Source organism: Astatotilapia calliptera, chromosome 7, assembly GCF_964374335.1.
Source record: "Astatotilapia calliptera chromosome 7, fAstCal68.1, whole genome shotgun sequence".
Taxonomy (NCBI): domain Eukaryota; kingdom Metazoa; phylum Chordata; class Actinopteri; order Cichliformes; family Cichlidae; genus Astatotilapia; species Astatotilapia calliptera.
In genome coordinates this window covers 16,675,082-16,697,769 of record NC_137428.1, presented here as the reverse complement: position 1 = coordinate 16,697,769, position 22,688 = coordinate 16,675,082, and the positions used below count along the sequence as shown (strand labels likewise).

The window sequence follows — 22,688 nt, the reverse complement described above, 5'->3', positions numbered from 1 at the left end:
CCTCTGAGGCCGTCACAGAGCAGCTGTATTTGTACTGACATTAGATTACACACAGGTGCACTCTATTTAGTCATTAGCACTCATCAGGCAATGTCTATGGACAACTGACTGCACTCAGACCAAAGGGGGCCGAATAATTGCACACCACCCCACTTTGCAGTTATTTATTTGTAAAAAATGTTTGGAATCATGTCTGATTTTCGTTCCACTTCTCACGTGTACACCACTTTGTGTTGGTCTTTCACGTGGAATTCCAATAAAATTGATTCATGTTTGTGGCTGTAATGTGACAAAATGTGGAAAAGTTCAAGAGGGCCGAATACTTTTGCAAGCCACTGTACATCTATTTACAGTTGCTTAAAATCTGAGTAAATTTCAATTACGAGAAGACAATCTACTGGCTATTGTTACATTCACTTCAGTGTAGCACTAACAGGGCTGTGAATATTCACTATAGCTATCAAAGAGCTTTAGTTACACAGAAACTCTGTGTATCCACAGTCTGTAGCCTAGCCTGTTGTCGCATTCTTACAGAAATACCACACATATTTGAAACTAAAACATATCCTCTTATTAGCAATAAATGTGCCAGGTGGTGACCCTGATTTTAGATAAGCTTATGGAAACACATCCTGATTATCATAGGCAGCATGAGTCACATGTGAAGTAGAATGCACTCCAAGGTTTAGTTAAGATGAAATGGAAAAAAAAAACCCTTATATAAAGATATATGCCATGCAAAAAGAAAAAAGAAAAAGAAAAGCGGTTGATGTCTGGTGCTGTTTGAAAAAAAAATTAATTTCAGCTTCTCTCTGATGAACAGGGCAAACAAACTTTACCTGATGTCTCTGGCAGAAAGACATCTGAGTCTGAGTCATTCACCAGAAAAGGTGGAGATGGAGGGTTTGAAAAGAAGATAGAGGCAAGGTCTGACAAGAACAGGTGAAAATAATCAAGCCAACAATAAAGCAAGTCATTTAAAAGAAAAAATGTAAAGAATAACATTATAATGAAACAATAAAAGGAGAAAGTAAATGGACAAAAACTAAAAACACAATAAAATCCATGACCACAAAATAAACAGACACGTGCCATTTATATTTACATAAAAAAAATAAATAAAATAAAACCCTTTAAACACTTCTCAGATTACACTTGTTTGATGTGTGATGTGTGCATATGGGGTTGGTAATACCACTGCAGTGTATAAACTGAGATTTAACATGCTGAAAGCTGGGATTTAATTCCCGTCAGTGTATCTTAATCAGGGCACTTTTTGATGCTATTTTGACTTTAAAGCCAAGACCTTTGACAGTAACAAGATTCTGTTTGACAACATACGTGCCAGCGAGCTTTATAGCTGACCCTTTGACCCCAACTAGGTGCCAATTAACTGTGGATTATGCTTAACCTAGGCAATGGGTCAATGACAATGTCACTCTCTTTAAACATTGGTGTTGCACATGTAAATCCATGAGAAACAAGCTAAATGCTGGTGAATGTGGTGATGTTAAATGCACTCAAATTTCTTGCGGGAGGGTGGAGTGACTGTTTGATTTGTAGAAAATGGTGAAAAATTACACCGGGAAAATGCAAAGTGGGGAAAAAGCCTACAAACTCTAATAATTTGGTAATTTTAGGCTTCTGTTTCCGGACTAAACTAAAGGAGAGGCTTCAAATTAAGTAGCTCGGAAGAAAAAACTGAGTGACAAGTTAATGAGTAAAAACCTGAACTGTTGTAGCATAGCTGCTTGTTGAAGTTAGACTACTCAGATTTTCATGTAACCAGAGGTAATATTTGAAAAGCATTCTCAGTCTGCAGCAGGCCCTGGGTTAATTGCATGCAGTTTTACTAAGAGGATTGGCATTTCTCTAATTGAAATAACAGTCAACTGCAACTTTTTTACCTTTGTTATAAATAAATGGATAATATGTTTTATTTTTTATTATGGAAATAAGGCAGTGATAGTCATATGAAGCCAGATCCCACCCCACACGGTGCCCGCTGGACAGTCAACCACTGGAACAACTGTTCCATCACTACTCGTTTGCCACTCACTATTACCCAGTTTCTGTAATTTAATATTTGCAGGAAGTGATCAACTTTAATTATATGCTTCTGCTGTAACAAATCATTTCAAACACAAACTGTCTGTGGGTTACCTGCCGATGATGACACAGCGGAGGAAGATCTGATGGCCTGAGCTGGACTTAAAGGATCCAGAGACAGAAGGTCGTTGTTAGTCAGCCTGCCGTAGTTACGAGAGAAAGAGAAAGTCAAATAAACGGACGTCACCTTTCTAATATAAAGCAGCACATTTGGATTCAGTATAAAACAAGAAGCACTCAGAGAGCGCGAAACCTCCACCAATGCAGCTCTCTCTCTGGGCAGTGTTTACTTTTAAGGGAATAGTATTTTATTTTGGATATGTTCATTTTGTTTTCTTTGTTCTTTTGTAGTGCGGTAAAAATCAGATAAGGGCAGCATGACAGATTTTAAATAGGTCTATATAGCATTATTTATCACTTTGATCTTCAGATCACAATCTACTGACCTTGAAGGAGAGGTTAGAGGTCAACTGTGACATGATATTTTAAATCTTTGCATGGTACTTTCTATTTGCACACTACACTTGTAAGAAGCATAGTTTCTTTTTGTCAAGTTGACCTTTTGGTGTATGTAAGCCAACTTTCAGTGGATGGTTAACATCACTCCACTCTACACTGTTAAAAAGTTTTACAATAGTTCCTTTAACACTTTTCGACCTATTGTGTTTACAGACAGAATGACACAGACATAAATGCTACCAAAAACATAACCTCCTTGGCAGAGGTAATAATAATAATAATAATAATAATAACTGAAATGTTCACAGACGGCGCAAACATAAAGAAAAATATGATCATTGGCACTGAGCAGGCAAAGGTTTGATGTTTTACTCCAGTACTCACTCGAATGATGTTGGCACTCTGGGTTTTCCTAGCTCATCACCTGAAGCAAGAGAAAAACAAACAGAAAAGTCAGGCCCGCAGTTCTTAACAGAGTGGTGACAGCAAATACACAGCAAGTTACTCAAAATCAAATTTAAAAAAAGATATTTGATAATTAAACCTTAAACCAGATTTTTTCCCCATTAAAAAAAAAAAAATTAAACCACCACCTACAGTACCACTGAAAATATATATATTTGCAGTAAGGTTAGATACAGGTGTTTAATTTTCTTATTTCTGCTTTGTAAAATGTTTTTTTGAACTTTCATCCAAATACTGCAAAAGAGTTAACACAGGAGGTTATGCTGTATGTTCAATATGGTGGTACCACTTTAAAACAAGGGATGAAGCAACTAATCAGGAAATGCCCTGTTCTTTTGTTCCCCTGCTTTAAAGCGCTGCCTTACATTGAAAAGATCCATATAAGCGACCTGAAGCAGCACTTCAAGCACTAGAAGTAAAAAGGTACTGCTGAGAGGACCCAGATTTAAAACCACACGTGTATTTAAGTCCTTCAAATTCAGAAACTGAAAGTTTTCAGTGAGTCAGTGATGTTAGCTGGGGGGTCAGCTGGCTTCAGAAGCTGTATGAAAGGCTCCCAGGAAGGGACAGCGATGAGGGCTGTGGAAGACATTTTAAAAGTGGAGGGGAAGGAAGGGTTGCAGGCCAACTACTGTAGTGAAAAAATACTCACCGAAGCCCTTAGTCTTAGATCTTACTGTAGACACTCCTGTGATCCCTGAGCGCATGTAAAGTATACATCTATCAATGCTACTAATTTTTGCAAATTGATGTAAATGCTATCAGTGTGTGGGTTGCAGAAAGCGAATGGGATTATCATTAAGTCTCATACAAACACTGACTATAAAAACAAAGTAATAAAAAGAAAAACAAGATAAAAAGAAGATTAAAAAAACTTTCTGGGTGAATAATCAGTGCTTTTACGCTTCTTTTATCAAAGACCTCGTGGAGTACAACAAACACGTTTTCATAAGCTCTTGGGGACATACACAAATTCAGCAAAACTCCCACAACTGTGCCAGCTTGCAGAAGGGAAAAGATAATTTCTGACATGTCCAAACATAAACAGTTAATTAAGCAATTAATCTTATTTGTACCATTGGAGGGAAATATCCCCCGAGCTCAGATTTATAGAAGGGAACAGTTATTTACTTTTTCTTGGGATGTGTTGGTTTTGGCTAGATTTCTGGATTTTCCCTCTTAAAGACAACCCCTTTAAAAACAACCCGGGCCAGGAAAAACGTGGTCGAGGAGTTGTGCAGTCGAGCCCCCCTCCACTTCATCCTTCACAGTCATGTAGCAACACAGATAAAGAAAAGGTCTGGAAGAAAAAAAATACTCACTGGACTGGTTCCTCCGCATCTGTCCCTGAAAGCAAAAACAGACAATGATTAATCAAAGATGCATATATCCCAAAGCCAATTACTAACCGATACATGTCAGAACTTTGTTTACTTGTTAACAAAAGGACAAAAAGGACAAGAAAGAGGTGTTCGCGCTCTTCAAACTGGACTTCACGAAGGGAGAATTGATCTACAAAGTGCAATGCGATGCTGAATGGATCCCTAACTTTCTCTGGGGATTAAAAAAAAAAAAAGCAAATACCTATTAAAATACGTGTTAACACTGGTCAAAATTGTATTATTAATTATTCCCAATGGCAAAGGGAATTTTTTCCACTTAGAGTTCAAGACAGTAAATCACAGGACTACTCTCGACTCACACATACCAGACATTAAACCTAGGGTGAAAAATTCAGCAGCACAAAACCGTGTACGTAATCCCATATAACGATCAGTCAGAGACAGCACAGAGCGTGCCTCAAACTCTTCACCAGCTTCCTTTACAGATTCTTTTTTTTTCTCCTTTTCCTGCGACATAAATCTTCCCGGGTCCAACTGCGTTAACACAACCTATGTGAGATGCACTCTTCAGGTCCAACACTTTCGGCGAAGAATTTATTTCTTACAAGAATAAAGGTCAGGTTGGAGACGGGGGGAGACAAAAAAAAAGAAACAAAATGGGTTTAAGGAACATAGCAAAAGCATTTAACTGCCGTTGAGCTGCGAGGCCAGGGTTTAGTCCCACAGGCGCTAAGCGGCAAATGGGTTCAATTATGGCTATTGCTGGCCACACACACACACACACACACGACTTCCATTGCTATTTCAATAAAGGGAACACCGTGGAGGGGAAACGAAACAGGAGGAGAAATGAAAAAAAAAAGACAGAAAAATGAGCACTGATGGGGGAAGAAAATCTATCAATAATTCACACCAGATGATGCAATGTTTGTCATCATCTTGGATGGAGTATATGTTTTCAGCTTTGTGTAAATATAAAATAGGCAGAGGGAGCAGAAAATAAACAAAAGGAGGGCATATACAATCTAAAGACTACGCTGGTATTTCAATTCAAATCAGTAGTGACAGAGATGAGAATGTAAGGGTGGGTTTAACTACAAATCGGTGACAGACAAGGTTTAAGGTTAAAACTCCCAATCGAAATTATTTATTTTTTTGCACTTAATAGAAAAAACATCTCTGTAAGCTTGAAAGTTATCTTTATAATTAATGTCGGTGAGGGGGGGGGAACATTTGTCAAAACTACGTAACGAACCCCATAAAGTATTCATAAATAACCACAACAGAGTCCTGTCTAGAATAAATGGGCTTCAATAAAACCCAAAGACTAAAACCAAAGAAAGAAACGAGAGGGGGGAAAAACAGAGTGAGATACGACGCAAATGGCGAGGAGGAAAAGCAATGAGAGCTGAGGCTGAGAGAGACGGCCAAAGTTGGGAAAGAGGATGCCGTGACAATCGGTTAATGGTGCAGCCAGGGAGCGAGGCGGGTGAAACCCACTAGACCCCCTTAGCAACACTGAGCGTGCCCCTCTCGGCCGCTCCACAACACTATTAACAACAGCAGCTCAGTGCACACAGGCTGTGCGTTTGCACACAAGCCGTAGTGGTTTTAAAGTTTAACGACAGTGGCTATTTTCATGGAGCGCCAGAGAGTGATTCAGAGACTGAGAGATGATGAGGGACAAGGACTTGAATGGAGAGCTCCATGACTGAGGTCACAGATCGTGTGTATGTGTGCAGACTGCAGAGCATTGCTGTAAAACATTCCCTAAAGAGCTGAGAGTGTGTGTGTGTGTGCGCGCGCGAGAGTAAGAAACAGCAACATCAGACACTTAACTCAAAAATTGTTTCTGAGTTCTTAATATTTGAAAAAAGAAGATGAAAGAATAAGTGATCCTAATGTTGCTTGATATTAATCTAAATTCTAAGAAAAAAAGAAAAAGAAAAAATTGCACAAACATGAACCTCAATGAATAAGAAAACAATATAGCATGTAAAATAAACATAAAGCTTTTCAATGTAAAAAATAATAGCTTCAAGAAAGAGTAACCAATGGGAAACACCTTTGATAAATGGCAGTTTAATCTGCCCTACGAGGGGACGTTTTTACATTCTCGTGATGCCCTCTAGTGTTACACAAGCAGAGCAGCCTCCTTCTGCAGCAGGGCAAGGTAGCAACAAGTTTATCTTTGAGGATTTTACTATTTGGTGTGCTATCAGTGTCACGAGCCGTACCGAGGTTGAAGGCGACAGGATGATGTTTCCAATGGAGGCCTTGAGCTCATCGATGTTGGCTTGGTTCTGATGAACGCCGTTGTTTGGCTGAACGGGCTTGATCTGCACGTGGAACTTCCTGGGTTCGTCTTCATCCTCCGAGTCGCTGGACGAGTAGAAGGAATTCTCTTTGGCATGTGAGCAGAGAAGTTAAGGAGGATAATGGCAACAACCTCAGATCAGAAACATGGGCATAAATCTGAGTTTCATTTAGCCTTGTTTAAAAAAAACCTCAACAACTCCAACGTGCCTAACAAGCGAGCCTGGCGCTGAGACAAACAAAAAAGGATATCGTTTTCATTTACTTCTGGTCTGATGCAGAAACCCTCTTCATCAACTTGAGGAACATTCTGCAAAAACACAAGCAGGATACGATTTTCCTTTCTTCCACAATTTATTTTGAGTTAACACAAAGTTAATTTTACAGGATGAAATCCTTTGTTAACGCATCTTTTCTTTATGCTGCTCATTTCAAACTAGATAAAAATAACTTTATTTTGTCAATTTGTTCAGAAAATTGCTAAAACTTCATGTTAAATTGTAAATGATACATTTTAAAAAGAAGGTTGATTAATACCTAACTTCAAAAGGCAAAAAATTCCAATTAAGTCTAAAATGGTGTTTTTGCTTAGATATAAATTTGTTGTAAATGAATGGGTACAATCATTCATGTTGAGGCTTTAAATAATAAAAAATATACTACAATTGAAAATCAGTACACATATTTATAGATACATAAAACAACCTAAAACAAATAAAGACCGGGTTAAAGGGGTGATATTATGGTGATTTTTCACTATCTCATCCTACACAACCAAATTTGAGAGCCCTGTAAATTCAGCGGAATCACACAACACCTTATACCATTAGGGACACGTTTTGTAGGATATTAAGATTTTTAATGAAATGCATTATCTATGTCGGTATGAATATTTGCTGCGCATGTGTTAGAAAGAGACACTATGTGTAAGAGTGACGTTAATAGCTTGCTTACAGCATTCTGGATGTCTGCAAAGTATCCAGGCGGAGCACCATTGGCGGTGTTCTACAAGCACAGAGAGGGATGAATACGTGAATACGTGAACAAGCACATCCACAAAAAACTGAAACGAACGGGAACAGAGAGATGGAGAAAGTGACCGGAAAATCATTAAAACAGAACATGGCGATAAACGAACGAAGATGTTTTCCACCTCCTGCTGTCTGAAATCAAGATAACACAACAGGGTGAAACTCAAAGATTATAGTCGCGGTCTGCGTCGGTGAAAGTTATACTCACAGCAGCCTCGACTTCTGTTGACTCCCTGGAAGACACAAATGGTCACGTGATCATGACTAAGAAGTGAAGATGAGTGAAGATGCATAAATTGTGCTGTGGACTGGAAATACGAGTCTCTACTCACGTAGAGTCTGTGTCCTTGTCTTTCCTCCGACCTGGGATTAATAGTTTTCTTCTTCTGGGTTTGGCTCCTTAATACATATTTAAAAAATGAAGAGCTTTAACCACAGATTTATTTAAAAAGCATCAGTTTTCAGACATATTTAATATTTGTGTCCCTCAAATGTGTTTCTTCTTTTACAAAAAGGCTTACCTTCAGCAGCAATAGCTACATTGCACTCCTCAAACTCAATGGGTCCTAAAAAAAAAAAATCATTTAGGTTCATTTGACATACAAAGGGTCAATGACCCACTGCTGTGAACGTTGTGAATGTGAATCACGCAATGATCACACAGACACACACACACACACGCAGTCTGCCGTGCAATGCAGCGAGTGTATACAAACAAAGCTAGGCTGCTCCCAGAGGGCAGACAGGGTCAATAGCAGAGTCAACTGTGTGTCTGGTGGCCCTTACAGAGATGGCACAATCCCTCCTGGTTGACACGAAGCCCCACTCTACACCGTCACATAATCTTTCTCACAGAGAGACGCTTCTAAGCACAAAACCTCACCGCAACCATGAACCAATTCCAAATCCTTGCAGGAGCTCGGGTATTTTCAGCAAGCGGCAGGTGTGAAGGCTAAACTGTGGTGAAACTAAACCCGGCCGCGTGACACACGCACAGTTACTAAACCCTACTACGAAAAAGACAAGCGAGTGCAAGATTACATGCGCTGAAGTGTTTAAAGACACTCAGACAAATCTGCTCTTGAGCTTTAAGTAACGCCCTTTTCTCCTTCACTCCCACATGTAGAAAACGGCGAGAGAAAGAACAAACCATAAACAAACAAACATGATCGACTGAAATCGCTGAAACATCCTTGGCTAACAGGCAAATCCTTAAATCGGTTCCAGCAATTGATCGGTGCATCATTTGGAGTGAAACCAGCCATGAATTTATATGGACAAAAACAACAGCAACAAAAAACCAAATAGTTTTTGGCTATTTGGAAACGTCATTTAAATGATGAGAAAACAAAAAACAACAACGTTTACGCCTAATTTACTCCTCGTCAATTATGCATATTTGCCTCTAACGCCCTGCACTTTGATTGTCACGCCGAGTAGGCACTCACACACACACAAATGAGAAGTAAGGCATGCAATGCGTGTACGTGTCAATCAGCCAAATCCACTAGATCAGGCGGTGCGTGCCTCTGTATTCGTGTGTAGTTACAATCCATTTAAAAGACTCACGCCTTCTTAGGTACACAATTAAACAAACAGTGGTTAATTAATGGTTTTAAATGGCAATGTGACTATGACTATTAGCTCTTAAAATGCGTGACATGAAAGAAATGGGTGATATACTGCACATACCTAGAAAGCTTAAGAGTGTACACAAGATTAACAGGAGGCACAGAAAGATATACAGAGAAAGAAAGATGGGGCAGGACCCTCCGGCGAAATCTGCAATACACTAACAGGGCTTGACCTGAAAACAACAAAGCTAATGATATTTTAACTCAAAATATACACAGCAGCAGTCCAATGCAGTCCCCTGCCCCCCACCACCACCAAGAAGAGGCCAGTCACGAGCAGAATCGACGCATTGTTCTGAGTGTGCGATGCCGACTGAAGCGCAGGGAAGCGGCGAGTCACGAGAGGCATGCGAGCAAGTGGAGTGGATAAAGCTCACCGATGACCGATCTACTCTACTATGCAATATCGGGCTTCAGCACTGCTGGCAAACACACAGCGGCGGCACGGAGGGCTGTTGTGGGTTTTGAGTGAATGAGAGCTTCGTGCCAATCAAAGCAGCCCTGGCGTGCTCATTCAAGAAGACTCACAGAAGGAGGCGAGAGATAATTTCATCATCCCTGTTCAATCAGCTTTAAGAACATGTGAATATATGTCGAGTGTTGCTTTTTTGGGTGTTTTTTATAAGGAGAAGAAGAAGAAACACATCATTAACTTATGACATCAGTGTTTATTTACCCATCAGTGGTAAAAAATAGTCAAACAAAAGTAGTGGACGGGGTTGAAAGATTACCCTGTGCCATCGGGATGTTTAAAAAAAAAAAGGCTGTAGGAATCTGCATGAGACCCAAGCAGAGCAGGAATTCTTTGCCACCGGCATCCTGCGATCCCATCTGACAATATTTATCCACACAAACAGCCGAAAATGTCTAAACACCAGATGCATGAATATTACCTAAATCTGGACAGACATTAGGAACTGTTTAAGCATCTCCTAAACAGACAGACGACTTTGTTTATACAGGGGAAGATGTTTCTTTTCTTTCTACTCTCTGTGAGGGAAGCATGCAGTCACGCATGAGAGGAAGATGGATTTTTTTTTTTTTTCAAATTGCATATGCTTCACATGGCAACTGGGAGCCAGAGAGAGGGGTGGAGTGGTTTGCGTGTCTGGCCCGCCGCCAGTTGACAGCTCAGCTGGATATCGTTGAACACGCCGACCCCCCCTGCCTCGCAGCGTGTCACTTTGGGATTGTTTCCGCAATAGAAAGTTTATTCAACCTCTCTCTCTCTCTCTCTAAAGGCTCCAGACCGGCCATCCGTTCAGCTATTTCATCACGGGGACAGACGGGTTATTTTTCTGACAGGGCCAGGGCTGGTGAGCAATTCCTAATGAACGCGTTTGATACGGGGAAGGAATTTTCTGACCGTTTTTTTTAAGCGTCAATTAATACTGCTGTCCAAACAAATGAAGGCCACCACTTCTTAGATGCAGCGTCTGGACACAGGGGGGTCACCGTTTGTGTACACACAAACACAGCAGAGGTGACCCCTCTGCGCCCGTGACCTGACGTGATGTAGTACAAGTGCACAAGGGCAGCTTGTAATATTGCAGACTGGGTTTTGAGCTATGTTGCATGATGAGACTACAGAGGCTAATGCCAGAAAAAAAAAACAATACGTCAGAGACGCTGTAAAAGAAGGAAAATATCGACCAAGGAGATAAGGGAATGAGTGCGTGTGCGTGAATGAGAGGGAGGTAAGGGAGTGGAGCCAAAAGTGTCTGTGGAGTTTTCCCTTGATTATTGTGGCATGGCAAAGTTTACACAAGAGTTATTGTTGAGCCCTGACCTCCTGAAGAAGTTGGTTATGCCTGCTTAGCCTGTGAACACAGCAAAGCCCCCGGTGTGTCACATGCTTACTGGAATGCCAAGCCTGCCTACCTTTACAGCAGATTACTGTGATTGACTCTGATGGCCCTCTCTCCTACCACTAATTGCCCCTCTCTATATACCCCTCCCCTCTCCACAAGCCTGGGTCAGAAAGAAGCCCCCCATACCCCCTGGCAACAATTTCTTAACACACAGTACAGACACTGAAAAATATTAATTACTCTAAATAAAACATACAGGACCCCGGCGGCTTACCTGGTCTCTCTTTGCCCGTTCCTTTGCTTTCAGCCAGTTTCTGGATTAAGCTCTCAACTGATGTGTTCTCGATGTTCCTCACAAATTCATGGTGGACCTGGAAAGGTTAAAAAAAAAATCAGATTTACCCATGATCTTAAAATTTATAGTCTTCTTTAAATGAGGTTGTGGTGATTTTTAACTGATGTAGTGCTTAGAGCGAGTTGGTCAACTAATGGTAGAGTTTGTTTGTTACTTGTATAAAAGAGGTCATTTGGGACCACTTGCCAGGTAACATTTCTCTTAAAGTGTGATAAGAAGATGATGTGCATATTTAAGTGCTGCCTGCAAAGCCAGATTATATTTTCCTCTAAAATCTGGCCTGTTTTTTCACTGTGCAGTAGCTATACAGCTCAGTTACAATGTACTTAAAAGTTGAAAAAAAAAGGTCTTTACCCTCTGCAAGCAAATACCTACACAAATGAAAAAAACCTCAGTATCACAAGCCAAGCATTGATCTTTAGTGTAGCTACAGCGCTGTTAGAACCCCCCCTCAACTCAGTGATTCACGTTATTACCTCCATGCAAAATGAGGGGGGTGTGAGCAGTTTGCTTTGTCTGTTTGTTTGTGGGCACAATTATTCAAAAAGTTTTGACCCGGGGCTTGGCCCAAGTCAGAAGTGACTTTTGGAGCCCATCAGAATGCAGGAATCCAGAAAGCATTTGTTGCTTTTCAAATCATAACTTTGCAGACAAATATATTTAATAGAGAAAAAAAAATGGGAGAGACAAGTAAATATCACAGAGGGGACATCCTTTTGGATCCAGAGGCTCAACTGATGCATGCCATGAAGGTTAATTTACTGCCTTGGCAGACGTATGCAATTTTGGACTCCTCTTGTTAAACATTTTCTCTGCATAACTGAATCAATTAAACAAGGAGAAACTGCTCTGTTTGATAGGTCATTTATAATGAGGCACATTAAACTTAATGACTGCTTTTAATGTCAATATCGTTAGCTTCATAGCATAATTGCCTAAGTCATTTGACTAAGTCAATGACTTAGGCAATTATGCTATGAAGCTAACGATATGTTTGATTATAACATGACAGAAACCAGTGTCATTCGCTTAATAATCTTTATGAGCACATATCTGACACAAGTAACAAAATTTGTGAGACTGGAGATTTTCTGGGTTTCAGCAGTAGTCTGTTTGTGGTCCGACTTCTACTGACAAGTACTGTATGAACACACCAAGAAGCCTCGACTGAAAGCCCCAAAATACTGACCGTTGCCCCCCCCAGATGATAGGAATGGTTAGCAATAGGTTAGTGCTGCCACTTGCTTTATGATATACAGGAACGGAGAGCTTCCTGCTGTTCCTCAGTAATATAAGCTGTGTTGCCTTTGGTCGGCATTTAAAACCATTTGTTTTGTTTATTTTGCATGCGGAGAAATACTGTACTTTACTGGCATTCTCTTGTGTCAGGTTGCATCATTGTTGCTGGCACTGAGATACCCTTTGGGTAGTGTGAGAGGAAGGATAGTGTTTGCTTGTTTGTTTTGGATGTGCGTATGTGCTTGTGTGTTTAGTGAGGGGGAAGTGAAACTGACTGACTGAGCCATCTCAACAAAACCATTTAGATTTGCGTGATACTGTAAGCGCAGAGTGGCTCCACTATCGAAAACACGCATACGCACACATATGTGTTTGCCCCCCGGGCCCCTGTGGCGAGGTGGAGTGCATTAGCCTTCTGTGCCCTGGCAGGAGAGGATGTTGGTGGGGGTCGGGTTAAGGAGGTGGGGGCAGGGAGGTTGCAGTGGTGAGGAAGTGTGCTCAGTACAGTACACGCAATCTGTCAGGTGCTGCTGCCATGATGGAGGCTACTAATGTCATCAACCCTCACTCCCCCTATCTCTATCTCTCTCCCCCTCTCTCTCTCTCGCTCTCACACACAGACAAACAACAAAACTCCCAGAGAGTCTTTCGCCCACATGCTCGAAACATGTATCTGCCTTAAAGGTATCCTCGCTCGCACACAAACGCTCACTTACCAAAACAAACACAGCACGCACACAGACAGACGCAACTACCCTTATGTGAGTTCAAAGCTCTCTGAACAGCAAACCACACTCAAATATGGACCAAACATACCTTTCAAATCTCCCATGCCTACCCAGCTTGTCTGAAGAAACTTGTATGTCTAATATTATCACTGCGGTTTTTGTGTGTTTGTGTGTGCTAGCCTCTTTGCTGGCATGATACAATAGTAGTGCCGGTAAAGAAAATGGTCCCTTCACCAGGCTTGTACCATCTGCGTCCAATGATGAACAGGTGGCAACTGTTTTTTTTCTTCTTCTTCTTCTTTTCTTTTTTTATGTAGGACAGGTTAAAAAAAAAGAAGTAAAAAACAAAAAGCTCAAACAATAAAAATTGTATTTTAAAGAAAATGGCAACAACACTAACAACTGTAGTAAGTATGTTAAACACAGACACACGGAGTGTTGTGGAAAAAGTATTTGCCTGATTTTGTTGTTTTGTTTTGTTTTTAGCTCAAACAAATGGTAAATGGTAAATGGCCTGCATTTGTATAGCGCTTTTACTTAGTCCCTAAGGACCCCAAAGCGCTTTACACTACATTCACACACACATTCACACACTGGTGATGGCAAGCTACATTATAGCCACAGCTGCCCTGGGGTGCATTGACAGAGGTGAGACTGCCGGACACTGGCGCCACCGGGCCCTCTGACCAAACAAATTTCAATATTAGTCAAAGATAACCAGGGTAAACACAAAATGCAGTATTTGAATGATGATTTCAGTTATTAAGGGGAAAAAAATCTATTCAAACCTACCTGTCCCTATGTGAAAATTAGCCCTGTGAACCCTTGTTTCACCCTAGGCAGCAGGAACTTGAATAATATGTTTGCAATACCTGGCAATGAGTCTTTCATACTGCTGTGGAATTTTAGCTCACTCTTCTTTGCAGAATTGTTTTAATTCAGCCACATTGGGAAGGTTTAAGTGTGAATGGCCTGTTTAAGGTCATGCCAAAAAATCTGAACTGGATTTGAGTCAAAGACCTTGATTAGGCCACTTTTTGAACCATTCAAAAAGTGGACTTGAGGTGGACTTGCTGCTGTCTTTTTTAAGTGCTCTTGAGCTTCAGGACACAAACTGATGGGTGGAAATACTCCTTCATGACTTCCTGGCAGAGAGCAGAATTCATGGTTCCATAAAGGGCAAGCCTAACCCCTAACCCTTATGGAAAACCATCAAAGTCCCGAAGCAGCAAAGCAGCCCCAGAACATCCCAGACCATCGCACTACCACCACCATGCTTGACTGCTGGTATGATGTACTTTTTATGAAATGCTGTGTTAGCTTTAGACCAGATCTAACGGGACTTGAACCTTCCAAAAAGTTCAGCTGTTGTCTCGTCAGGCTACAGAATATTTTCCCAAAAGTCTTGGGGATCGTCAAGATGTTTTTTGGCAAATATGAGGCCTTTGTGTTCTTTTGGTCAGCAGTGTCAAATTGAACTCTCCCATGGATGCCATTTTTGCCCATTATCTTTCCTATTGTTAAATCATGAACTCTGACCCTAACTGAGACAAGTGAAGCCAGCAGTTATTTAGATATGGTTCTCGGCTCTTTTGTGACCTCCTCGTTGAGTTGCTGATGTGCCCTTGGAGTAATTTCGGTAGAACAGGCACTCCTCGGAAGGTTCACCGCTATTGCTTTGTAAGGCTTTCCCAGCTGACAGTGTTTCTCGGCTGTTTCTTTTGATAGTGGCATAATGAGTTGCTCTCTGTGAGCTTTTATCTTACTTCACGCTTTGTCAGACAGGTTCTAGTTAAGTCATTTCTTGACCCTAGAGGTTTAGTGAAGTTGAACTCAGCTTTTTTTTTTTTTTTTTAAAACATGTGGTTACGGTAATTACAGTTATTTCATGATTTAACAGTTGGGTCAATTACTTTTGCACACATGTATATTTAGATAACCTTTTCCATTTAATAACTAAATTAATATTTTGTATTTACTCAGGTTATCTTAGACCAATAATAAAATTAGTTTGGTGATCTTAAACATTTAATTCTAAAAAATGTGCAAAAACAAAAAAACCTGAGAAGCAGTAGTTTTTACGTCATATGTACATATGTTGAATAGTTTTACACACTCTTCTTCTACTAGCAGAAGCCTTGTAGATATTTGTGAGCATGTATGTGGGATTGTATACCTGGTGATGACTTTAACAGGCCCCTGATGGCAGTATGACTGGTGGTGTACTAACATAAACAACTGATCAAATCCTTTATGAAAGATTTATAAACACCTGTTTATATTCATAAGCAGGTGTCTGGCTAACCGATGAACTGATAAACATAAAGGTTGCCTCATGGTAGGGGTTAGATTAGTGGAGGTGCTATGCTGCGGTTCTGCCCATCACCTCTGTATCTACATCGTGATGAACCCTAAAGAGGAAACAGTTTCTAACGTTTGACTTTAGTTTTGTGGTTTTCACAAATGTTTGAGTCTTGGTTCAATGCTACACCCCCTTTAGAATACATTTTTAGAACTTCTAACTAAGAAACACTTGTTTAAAATCAGAGAGTTCACATCTCGCAGATTTTTGTCATCATTTAAATGAAAATGTGAAACAGTTCTTTAGCTGCTGACTTTCAACCACAAATATAATTTTTTTCACTGTCATTAGTAATATTATTGCCTTTTAAGAAAAAATGCTCCAAATAACCGAAATGCTTTTATGTGGGAAAACATTTCGGTTTGTAACTTTTAAAAAAATATGTGCGTAATGCGTAAACATTTTTTTTCCAAGTTGTCCTGGGGCTACAATGACACGTCAATAAAATGACATCCAACGACAGAAAATAAGGGCACTAAAACAACTTTTATTAACAACTGTTATTCCCAGCCGTGTACACTGAAGAGGATTTCTTTTTTAGACTGTCCACAGCTAGACTCTGATTCTCTTGGTGGAGTTGCGTCGCCCTCTACAGATCTTAAGGGAACTACAGCAGCAGCGTTAGCACAAAGCAGCTACAGATTAATGAAACAGAGCAGCAGGTTGTAGTTAGGTATTCTGTGTGGCACTGCTAAGTATGAGTGCTAAATAACTAAATGAAAAGCAATCTCTGGTTCACGCTGAATACTGATTGATGTAGTTCTGAATGATGTTTGAAAGCCTTCACAATTGTGCTTGATGCCAAACCCAAACACACTGCTCCAGAGAGGAAAAAGAGGCCCGTGCAGCACTTTTTACTACCATACACAGTATTTGGCAAAGTCTCTGCCCTTGTGGAGGTGCTTTCGATAGACTGAGAGGGAGTTTTGATCTGAGAGGGAGTTTTGATCAGTTTCTAATTGCTTGGCATAAAAGGATGAATGGACCATTTCCTGCTCCTCGGTTAAATTATTAGCGAGATCAAAGACGACACTAATTGATATGACGCACAGTGAACCCAGTGAGCACAGCCTCAGGTCAGCGAGACACCTACTCCACCCACAGGAATGTCTGTGCGTGTGTGTGTACATACTCACCTCTCCTATCTGAATGTGTGTTTCATCCACATACAACGAGTACGACTGAATGATCTCCTTCATGTGGAGAATGTGGTTTTCTTCGATGTCTTGGAATTTCTGTAAGACAGGGTTATAATATTAATGGCACAGCGATGTCACTTTAAGAAGGCTTCACCTGGTTAAGAATTAGTATTTGGGGGGGTAACTATGTATATACAAATATGTGGTCAGCATACATTAAAGGAAATAGGTTTGTGCTACGTCATTTAACAAAAATCTGTGGACATTTAGTTCTTTCTAACCAGCTGTTGAACCAAAAAATATATATATATTTTTGTCTCTTACAGGAACCTGTTTGTGCAATCTGTCTCTATGCAGCAAAAAAAAAGGAAAAACGAATAAAAAAGCTTCAAACTTGAAAACAAATTAATTGCATGCCAAAAAATCTTTATAAAAAAAACGTACAAGTCAAAGGCCAAATGTGAGACTTTGCTTCTGTATTTGGTTCCTGTGACTTTCTTTTGGTGTGTGTGTGTGTATGTCTGGGTGGTCTCTGGCTCAGGAGCACATATAGCTCCTCCCACCAAGACTCAATTCTGGACGTGACATATAGTGATGAGGATTCATTTCAAGTATGGTGTGGACCACAAACTTAAATGCTGGTACTTACTTCCATTTGTGTGTGACTCGGGGCTTTGAGGGTAAACCGAGGAGAATGAGTATAAATAATCATAAACTGGAAAATCGCAGGGGGACCGGGGGGATTGAGCCTTTCTGACCACGAAAACACCGGATAAAGAGCATCCGGCCTCTGCATCTACACTTCAGAGACTTGCATGCAAAATAAAACTGCGCTTTTGTCTTCTGCCATGATGACAGCTCGCACAGGCTCACACACAGACAGTCAAAGGGAACACACATGTCGGCGACACGGTGATGTCAGAGAGCACATGTGTTCAGTGTTTATAATACACGTCTACATGTGTTGCGCTGGAGATGAGCCGTAGACTGTAATTCGGGGGAAGCGGCAATGCTGCCTTCTATAGGGGAAAACAAAACCACTGGGCTAACTGGAACCAGCTCTGGTGGCAGCGCTGCTGCGGTTCAGGAGGACACTGAGACCAAATTCTGTTGATCTGATTTTAATTTGGAGTTTATCTAATCAGCGCTTCAGATGGATTCAATTACACAATGATTCCGTTAAGGGGGAAAAAACACAATCTGGAGATGATACAGGGCTCAAAGCGTGGAACAGACACACACATGTGCGCACACACACAGAACTAACAGATTTACCAACAAAAGTGCTGCATACCACAGAGATAGACAACAAACAGAGTTTGTGAGCATGCATTTGATTAAAGCACATGCACAAAGAAGGAGGGAGAACCAGCTAATAAATACCTGTGCAGTTTCTGTCATCTTCTGTTCAAACTCAGACTTAGCTGTGGCATATTTCTCCACGTATGATTTGTAGGTCTCTGTGGCTTTTTTGGCTTTCACTCCAGCCTGCAGAGCATAAACAAACAGATAAATGACTATCAAGTGTTTGTATATTGGAGACAATGACTGTCAGTCTTTCAGGCTCCTCTGACAAAATGGCAAGAAAACCGATCTCCACTTAACATCTGAAGCCTTTGGGGTTGAACTTTCAGTATAGACTCCTCTATTAAAGCACTTCATCATGCCTTATTACCAGACCATGATTATGTGGGAGTGTGTACGTGCGAGTGTGGCCTCCCACCTTGTCTACATCTCTCTGGGTGGCCCCCTCCTTGCGGAGGCGTTCCTGCTCCACAATTTTGGCATTATAGTTCTCCTTGGACTTCTGCAGAGCCTGGAAGATGCTCTGGATGTTCTGGACGGCCTCAAGGGTAGACGCCACCTCTTCTTTTGTCTGAAAACACACATGTCATATAGGGTAAGCCTAATAACAACACGCCTTGTTTAAGATGCGAGTTTGAATGTGTCTGAATGTGTCTGTGCAAACTGGCTGCATGTGCCTTTGGCACAGTATAGCAACTAGCAATTAATAAACTCAAAGCATCTGATCCATTCTTAAAGCCTTTCGTCATTCTCATGGATATAAAAAGAGGTCTTTAATGGAGGGTAAATGCTTATGAACACTAAAACCACATAAAAAACCTTGCTTGATCATCTGTTTTACTAATTAGCATCATCCCTAAACCCTCTCATGTACTCATTATGACACCATTATGTTGTAATGCGCACATCACTGGATAAAAAAGAAAAAATGTTAAGTATTTTATCATATTATGTTATGAACACATTTATCTAAATACAGTCTTATATTGTTTTAGCAAGAGAGCCAAGAAACATAAACAGCTGAGAGGAGCAGGGAGTTGTGGGGAAGTGATCAAGAGAAACTGTGACCGCCTTTTTGTCATGCTCTAAGCACAAACACAACTCCCCTAATGCCGAGCTCCTATTTTACATTGTGCTCCGTGGCTTCATGCATCAAATATGAGTTCATCCTGCGTCTCAACAAAACGAGGTGGCAGAGTGAGGTGTAAAGAAATGCCTCGCAGAACGACACCACGAGCACATCACTGTGGTTTTGTCAAGATGGAATCCGCCAAAACTATATCCCCTCTCTTGTACATGGCTTACTTTCAGCTTCTTTGACTCTGAGGACAATCACTAGAGTGTGAAACAATTTGTAATGGTGGAAGGTTAGAATGGGTTTAAATTTAAATAGTTCATTTTGTTCAGTGAAGACGAGTTTGTGTCAAAAGTGGAGCAGAAAACCACTGTAATCTAACTGAAAGAAAAACAGCATTGGTGCAATCAAACCTCAATTAGTATTTACAGGAATGTAAGTATCAAAAATGCATGGTTCAAAATGTTCTCTTACTGGGCATTCATGCGGTGTCAGAGTAATAGGAAAATACGCTTAGAACAACTTGGAAAGTTTGAGAATATTTTGATGCAAGAGTTGGCTGAATGTGACACAAAAACACAGAAAAAATGCCACATAAAAGTAATCATTGGGTTGATGCTAAGAAACTTTAGCTAACAGTTCACTGTAACTGCTTAATGTGTGTCACTTTCAGCTATCTTTAGTTAATGAATTAGTTAATATCACATCAGGTTCCAGTCTCTGTTTGCTGTCTGTACAGAGGTGTGTAGATTAATCAGAAAGTGAAAAGTTGTTATTATTATAAGGAATTCTGACAACAATGGATCTGAAGCAATACTGGAAACAACTATAAAGGTTTTCTACAAGTGATCTGAGGAAGAAAAACACTTTTTTTGTACTTGTCATTTTTAATGTTCAACTTTAAAAGCACGCAAATAGAAAATCAGAAGACAGACTTCATCATATTGCACTGTATCAGTATTTTGTGTTCACAGTTTCTCCAACACCAAATGTCCTTACCTTTTTGTGTGCTTTGGACTGCTCTTCCACATATTTCTGAACCTCTTTTATAAGTTCCTGTAGTTTCCTCACAAGTTCCATGTGACAACTGGCCAGCTTCTCTGTTGAACCTTTAAACACGTCCCACATCGGAGCAAATGTCCTGTGATAAAGAAAAGAATATTTACATAATTAAATTCATATGAATTCATTCAAGCATCTTCTTTAGAAAGTCATATGCATCGCGCTTATTATATTTAACCAAAAAAATTAAAAAGTAAACTAATTGAAAAGAAATTGTAAAACTAAATAAAATAAAATAATCTAGAAAATATCCTACATATAGTTTTGAGAATGGATCATTTGGTAACATTTATTTTTACAAACTACCTGATGAGGCTTTGATGGACATGTTTATTGAGGCTTTGTCTAGAAGAATGTGAGTCAGCTGCTTTTAAAAAGCTGATTGATTTTTTTGCTGAATTTCCTAAATCCTGGCTCTGGCATTTGCCATAAATACAATAATAATTAAAACAGAATAAAACTAACACTGAAATGAATAAAAACAAAACATTTTTAAACAATAAAAACTAAACTGAAACTAACAAAGCTACTTTGCAAACGAACTGAAACTAAACTCATTAAAAAACAAAAATTAAAAACGAAATCTAACTAGAAAACACAAAACAATGATAATAACTCTGGTACTAACTAGAGATGGACCAATCCGATATTACATATCGGAATCGGTCCGATACTGACCTAAATTACTGGATCGGATATCGGAGGGAAATAAAAAATGTAATCCGATCCATTAAATATCAAAAAAGCACCTCAAAAAACTTGCGACGTGACATAACTCGGCTCATAACCGTAGTCGGAGCAGTGTGCTCACGTGATAGAGCGGCTGTGTGTATTTGTAGCCTCCAATCCGGCATTTCATCTCAGAGGAAGTGATCCCAGGGAGAAGTAAAGCAAATGTGTAAGTTCATTTTGAATGTTTGCAAAGCATTCCTGCGTTAAGCTTAACAACTGATATATGGAGCGACTGACTCTTCTCTCTCCCTCCCTCTCCTGTTTCTACTTCAATCATGAAACTGATCAATGATCAGCTGATCGGCTTTTCTGTCGCGAGTCCGTCTCTCTTTTGTTTATCGCCAACTTCGCGCCAGAAAGAGGAAACCAGCGGCTGAACAACAGCAGCACGTTTAAGCTTGATAAGCTGTTGTTAGAATTTATTTAATATAACTTTCTACACCAGGATCCTTTTCTATGCAGCTGACGGCTGGTAACTGTGCAGGGGCGGATCTAGCAAAGTTTAGCCAGGGGGGCCGATAGGGCATTAACAGGGAAAAGGGGGCACAAAGACATACGTTTCTTTCTTATTCTCATTTAAAATGTCTAGCTTTTAATAAATAATTATCTGAATCTTACACCCAAAGTTTTAATCTGATGTAAAATGTATAGAAGTCCATTACTGTACAGGGAGTGCAGAATTATTAGGCAAGTTGTATTTTTGAGGAATAATTTTATTATTGAACAACAACCATGTTCTCAATGAACCCAAAAAACTCATTAATATCAAAGCTGAATGTTTTTGGAAGTAGTTTTTAGTTTGTTTTTAGTTTTAGCTATTTTAGGGGGATATCTGTGTGTGCAGGTGACTATTACTGTGCATAATTATTAGGCAACTTAACAAAAAACAAATATATACCCATTTCAATTGTTTATTTTTACCAGTGAAACCAATATAACATCTCCACATTCACAAATATACATTTCTGACATTCAAAAACAAAACAAAAACAAATCAGCGACCAATATAGCCACCTTTCTTTGCAAGGACACTCAAAAGCCTGCCATCCATGGATTCTGTCAGTGTTTTGATCTGTTCACCATCAACATTGCGTGCAGCAGCAACCACAGCCTCCCAGACACTGTTCAGAGAGGTGTACTGTTTTCCTTCCTTGTAAATCTCACATTTGATGATGGACCACAGGTTCTCAATGGGGTTCAGATCAGGTGAACAAGGAGGCCATGTCATTAGTTTTTCTTCTTTTATACCCTTTCTTGCCAGCCACGCTGTGGAGTACTTGGACGCGTGTGATGGAGCATTGTCCTGCATGAAAATCATGTTTTTCTTGAAGGATGCAGCCTTCTTCCTGTACCACTGCTTGAAGAAGGTGTCTTCCAGAAACTGGCAGTAGGACTGGGAGTTGAGCTTGACTCCATCCTCAACCCGAAAAGGCCCCACAAGCTCATCTTTGATGATACCAGCCCAAACCAGTACTCCACCTCCACCTTGCTGGCATCTGAGTCGGACTGGAGCTCTCTGCCCT

The 22,688-nt window shown here is 40.2% G+C and overlaps 1 protein-coding gene across 10 annotated transcripts in view; it reads right to left on the bottom strand.

Annotated features, from left to right (window-relative positions):
* Positions 1-22,688, bottom strand: part of fcho2 (FCH and mu domain containing endocytic adaptor 2) — a 50,368-nt gene that overhangs the window by 12,989 nt on the left and 14,691 nt on the right. For 6 of the 10 annotated variants that reach the window (XM_080303523.1, XM_080303521.1, XM_080303524.1 and 3 more), the window contains exons 4-18: positions 20,371-20,512; positions 18,715-18,867; positions 18,375-18,479; positions 16,989-17,087; positions 11,443-11,539; positions 8,245-8,289; positions 8,056-8,122; positions 7,932-7,956; positions 7,647-7,697; positions 6,945-7,002; positions 6,614-6,789; positions 4,356-4,380; positions 3,686-3,730; positions 2,953-2,992; positions 2,164-2,249 (exon numbers count right to left, since the gene is read on the bottom strand). In XM_080303523.1, coding sequence (XP_080159649.1) covers positions 2,164-2,249; positions 2,953-2,992; positions 3,686-3,730; positions 4,356-4,380; positions 6,614-6,789; positions 6,945-7,002; positions 7,647-7,697; positions 7,932-7,956; positions 8,056-8,122; positions 8,245-8,289; positions 11,443-11,539; positions 16,989-17,087; positions 18,375-18,479; positions 18,715-18,867; positions 20,371-20,512 — 1,214 coding nt within the window. The remainder of the gene's footprint in view (positions 1-2,163; positions 2,250-2,952; positions 2,993-3,685; positions 3,731-4,355; positions 4,381-6,613; positions 6,790-6,944; positions 7,003-7,646; positions 7,698-7,931; positions 7,957-8,055; positions 8,123-8,244; positions 8,290-11,442; positions 11,540-16,988; positions 17,088-18,374; positions 18,480-18,714; positions 18,868-20,370; positions 20,513-22,688) is intronic. The other 4 variants (XM_026173272.2, XM_080303522.1, XM_080303528.1 and 1 more) reach the window with 1 other exon arrangement.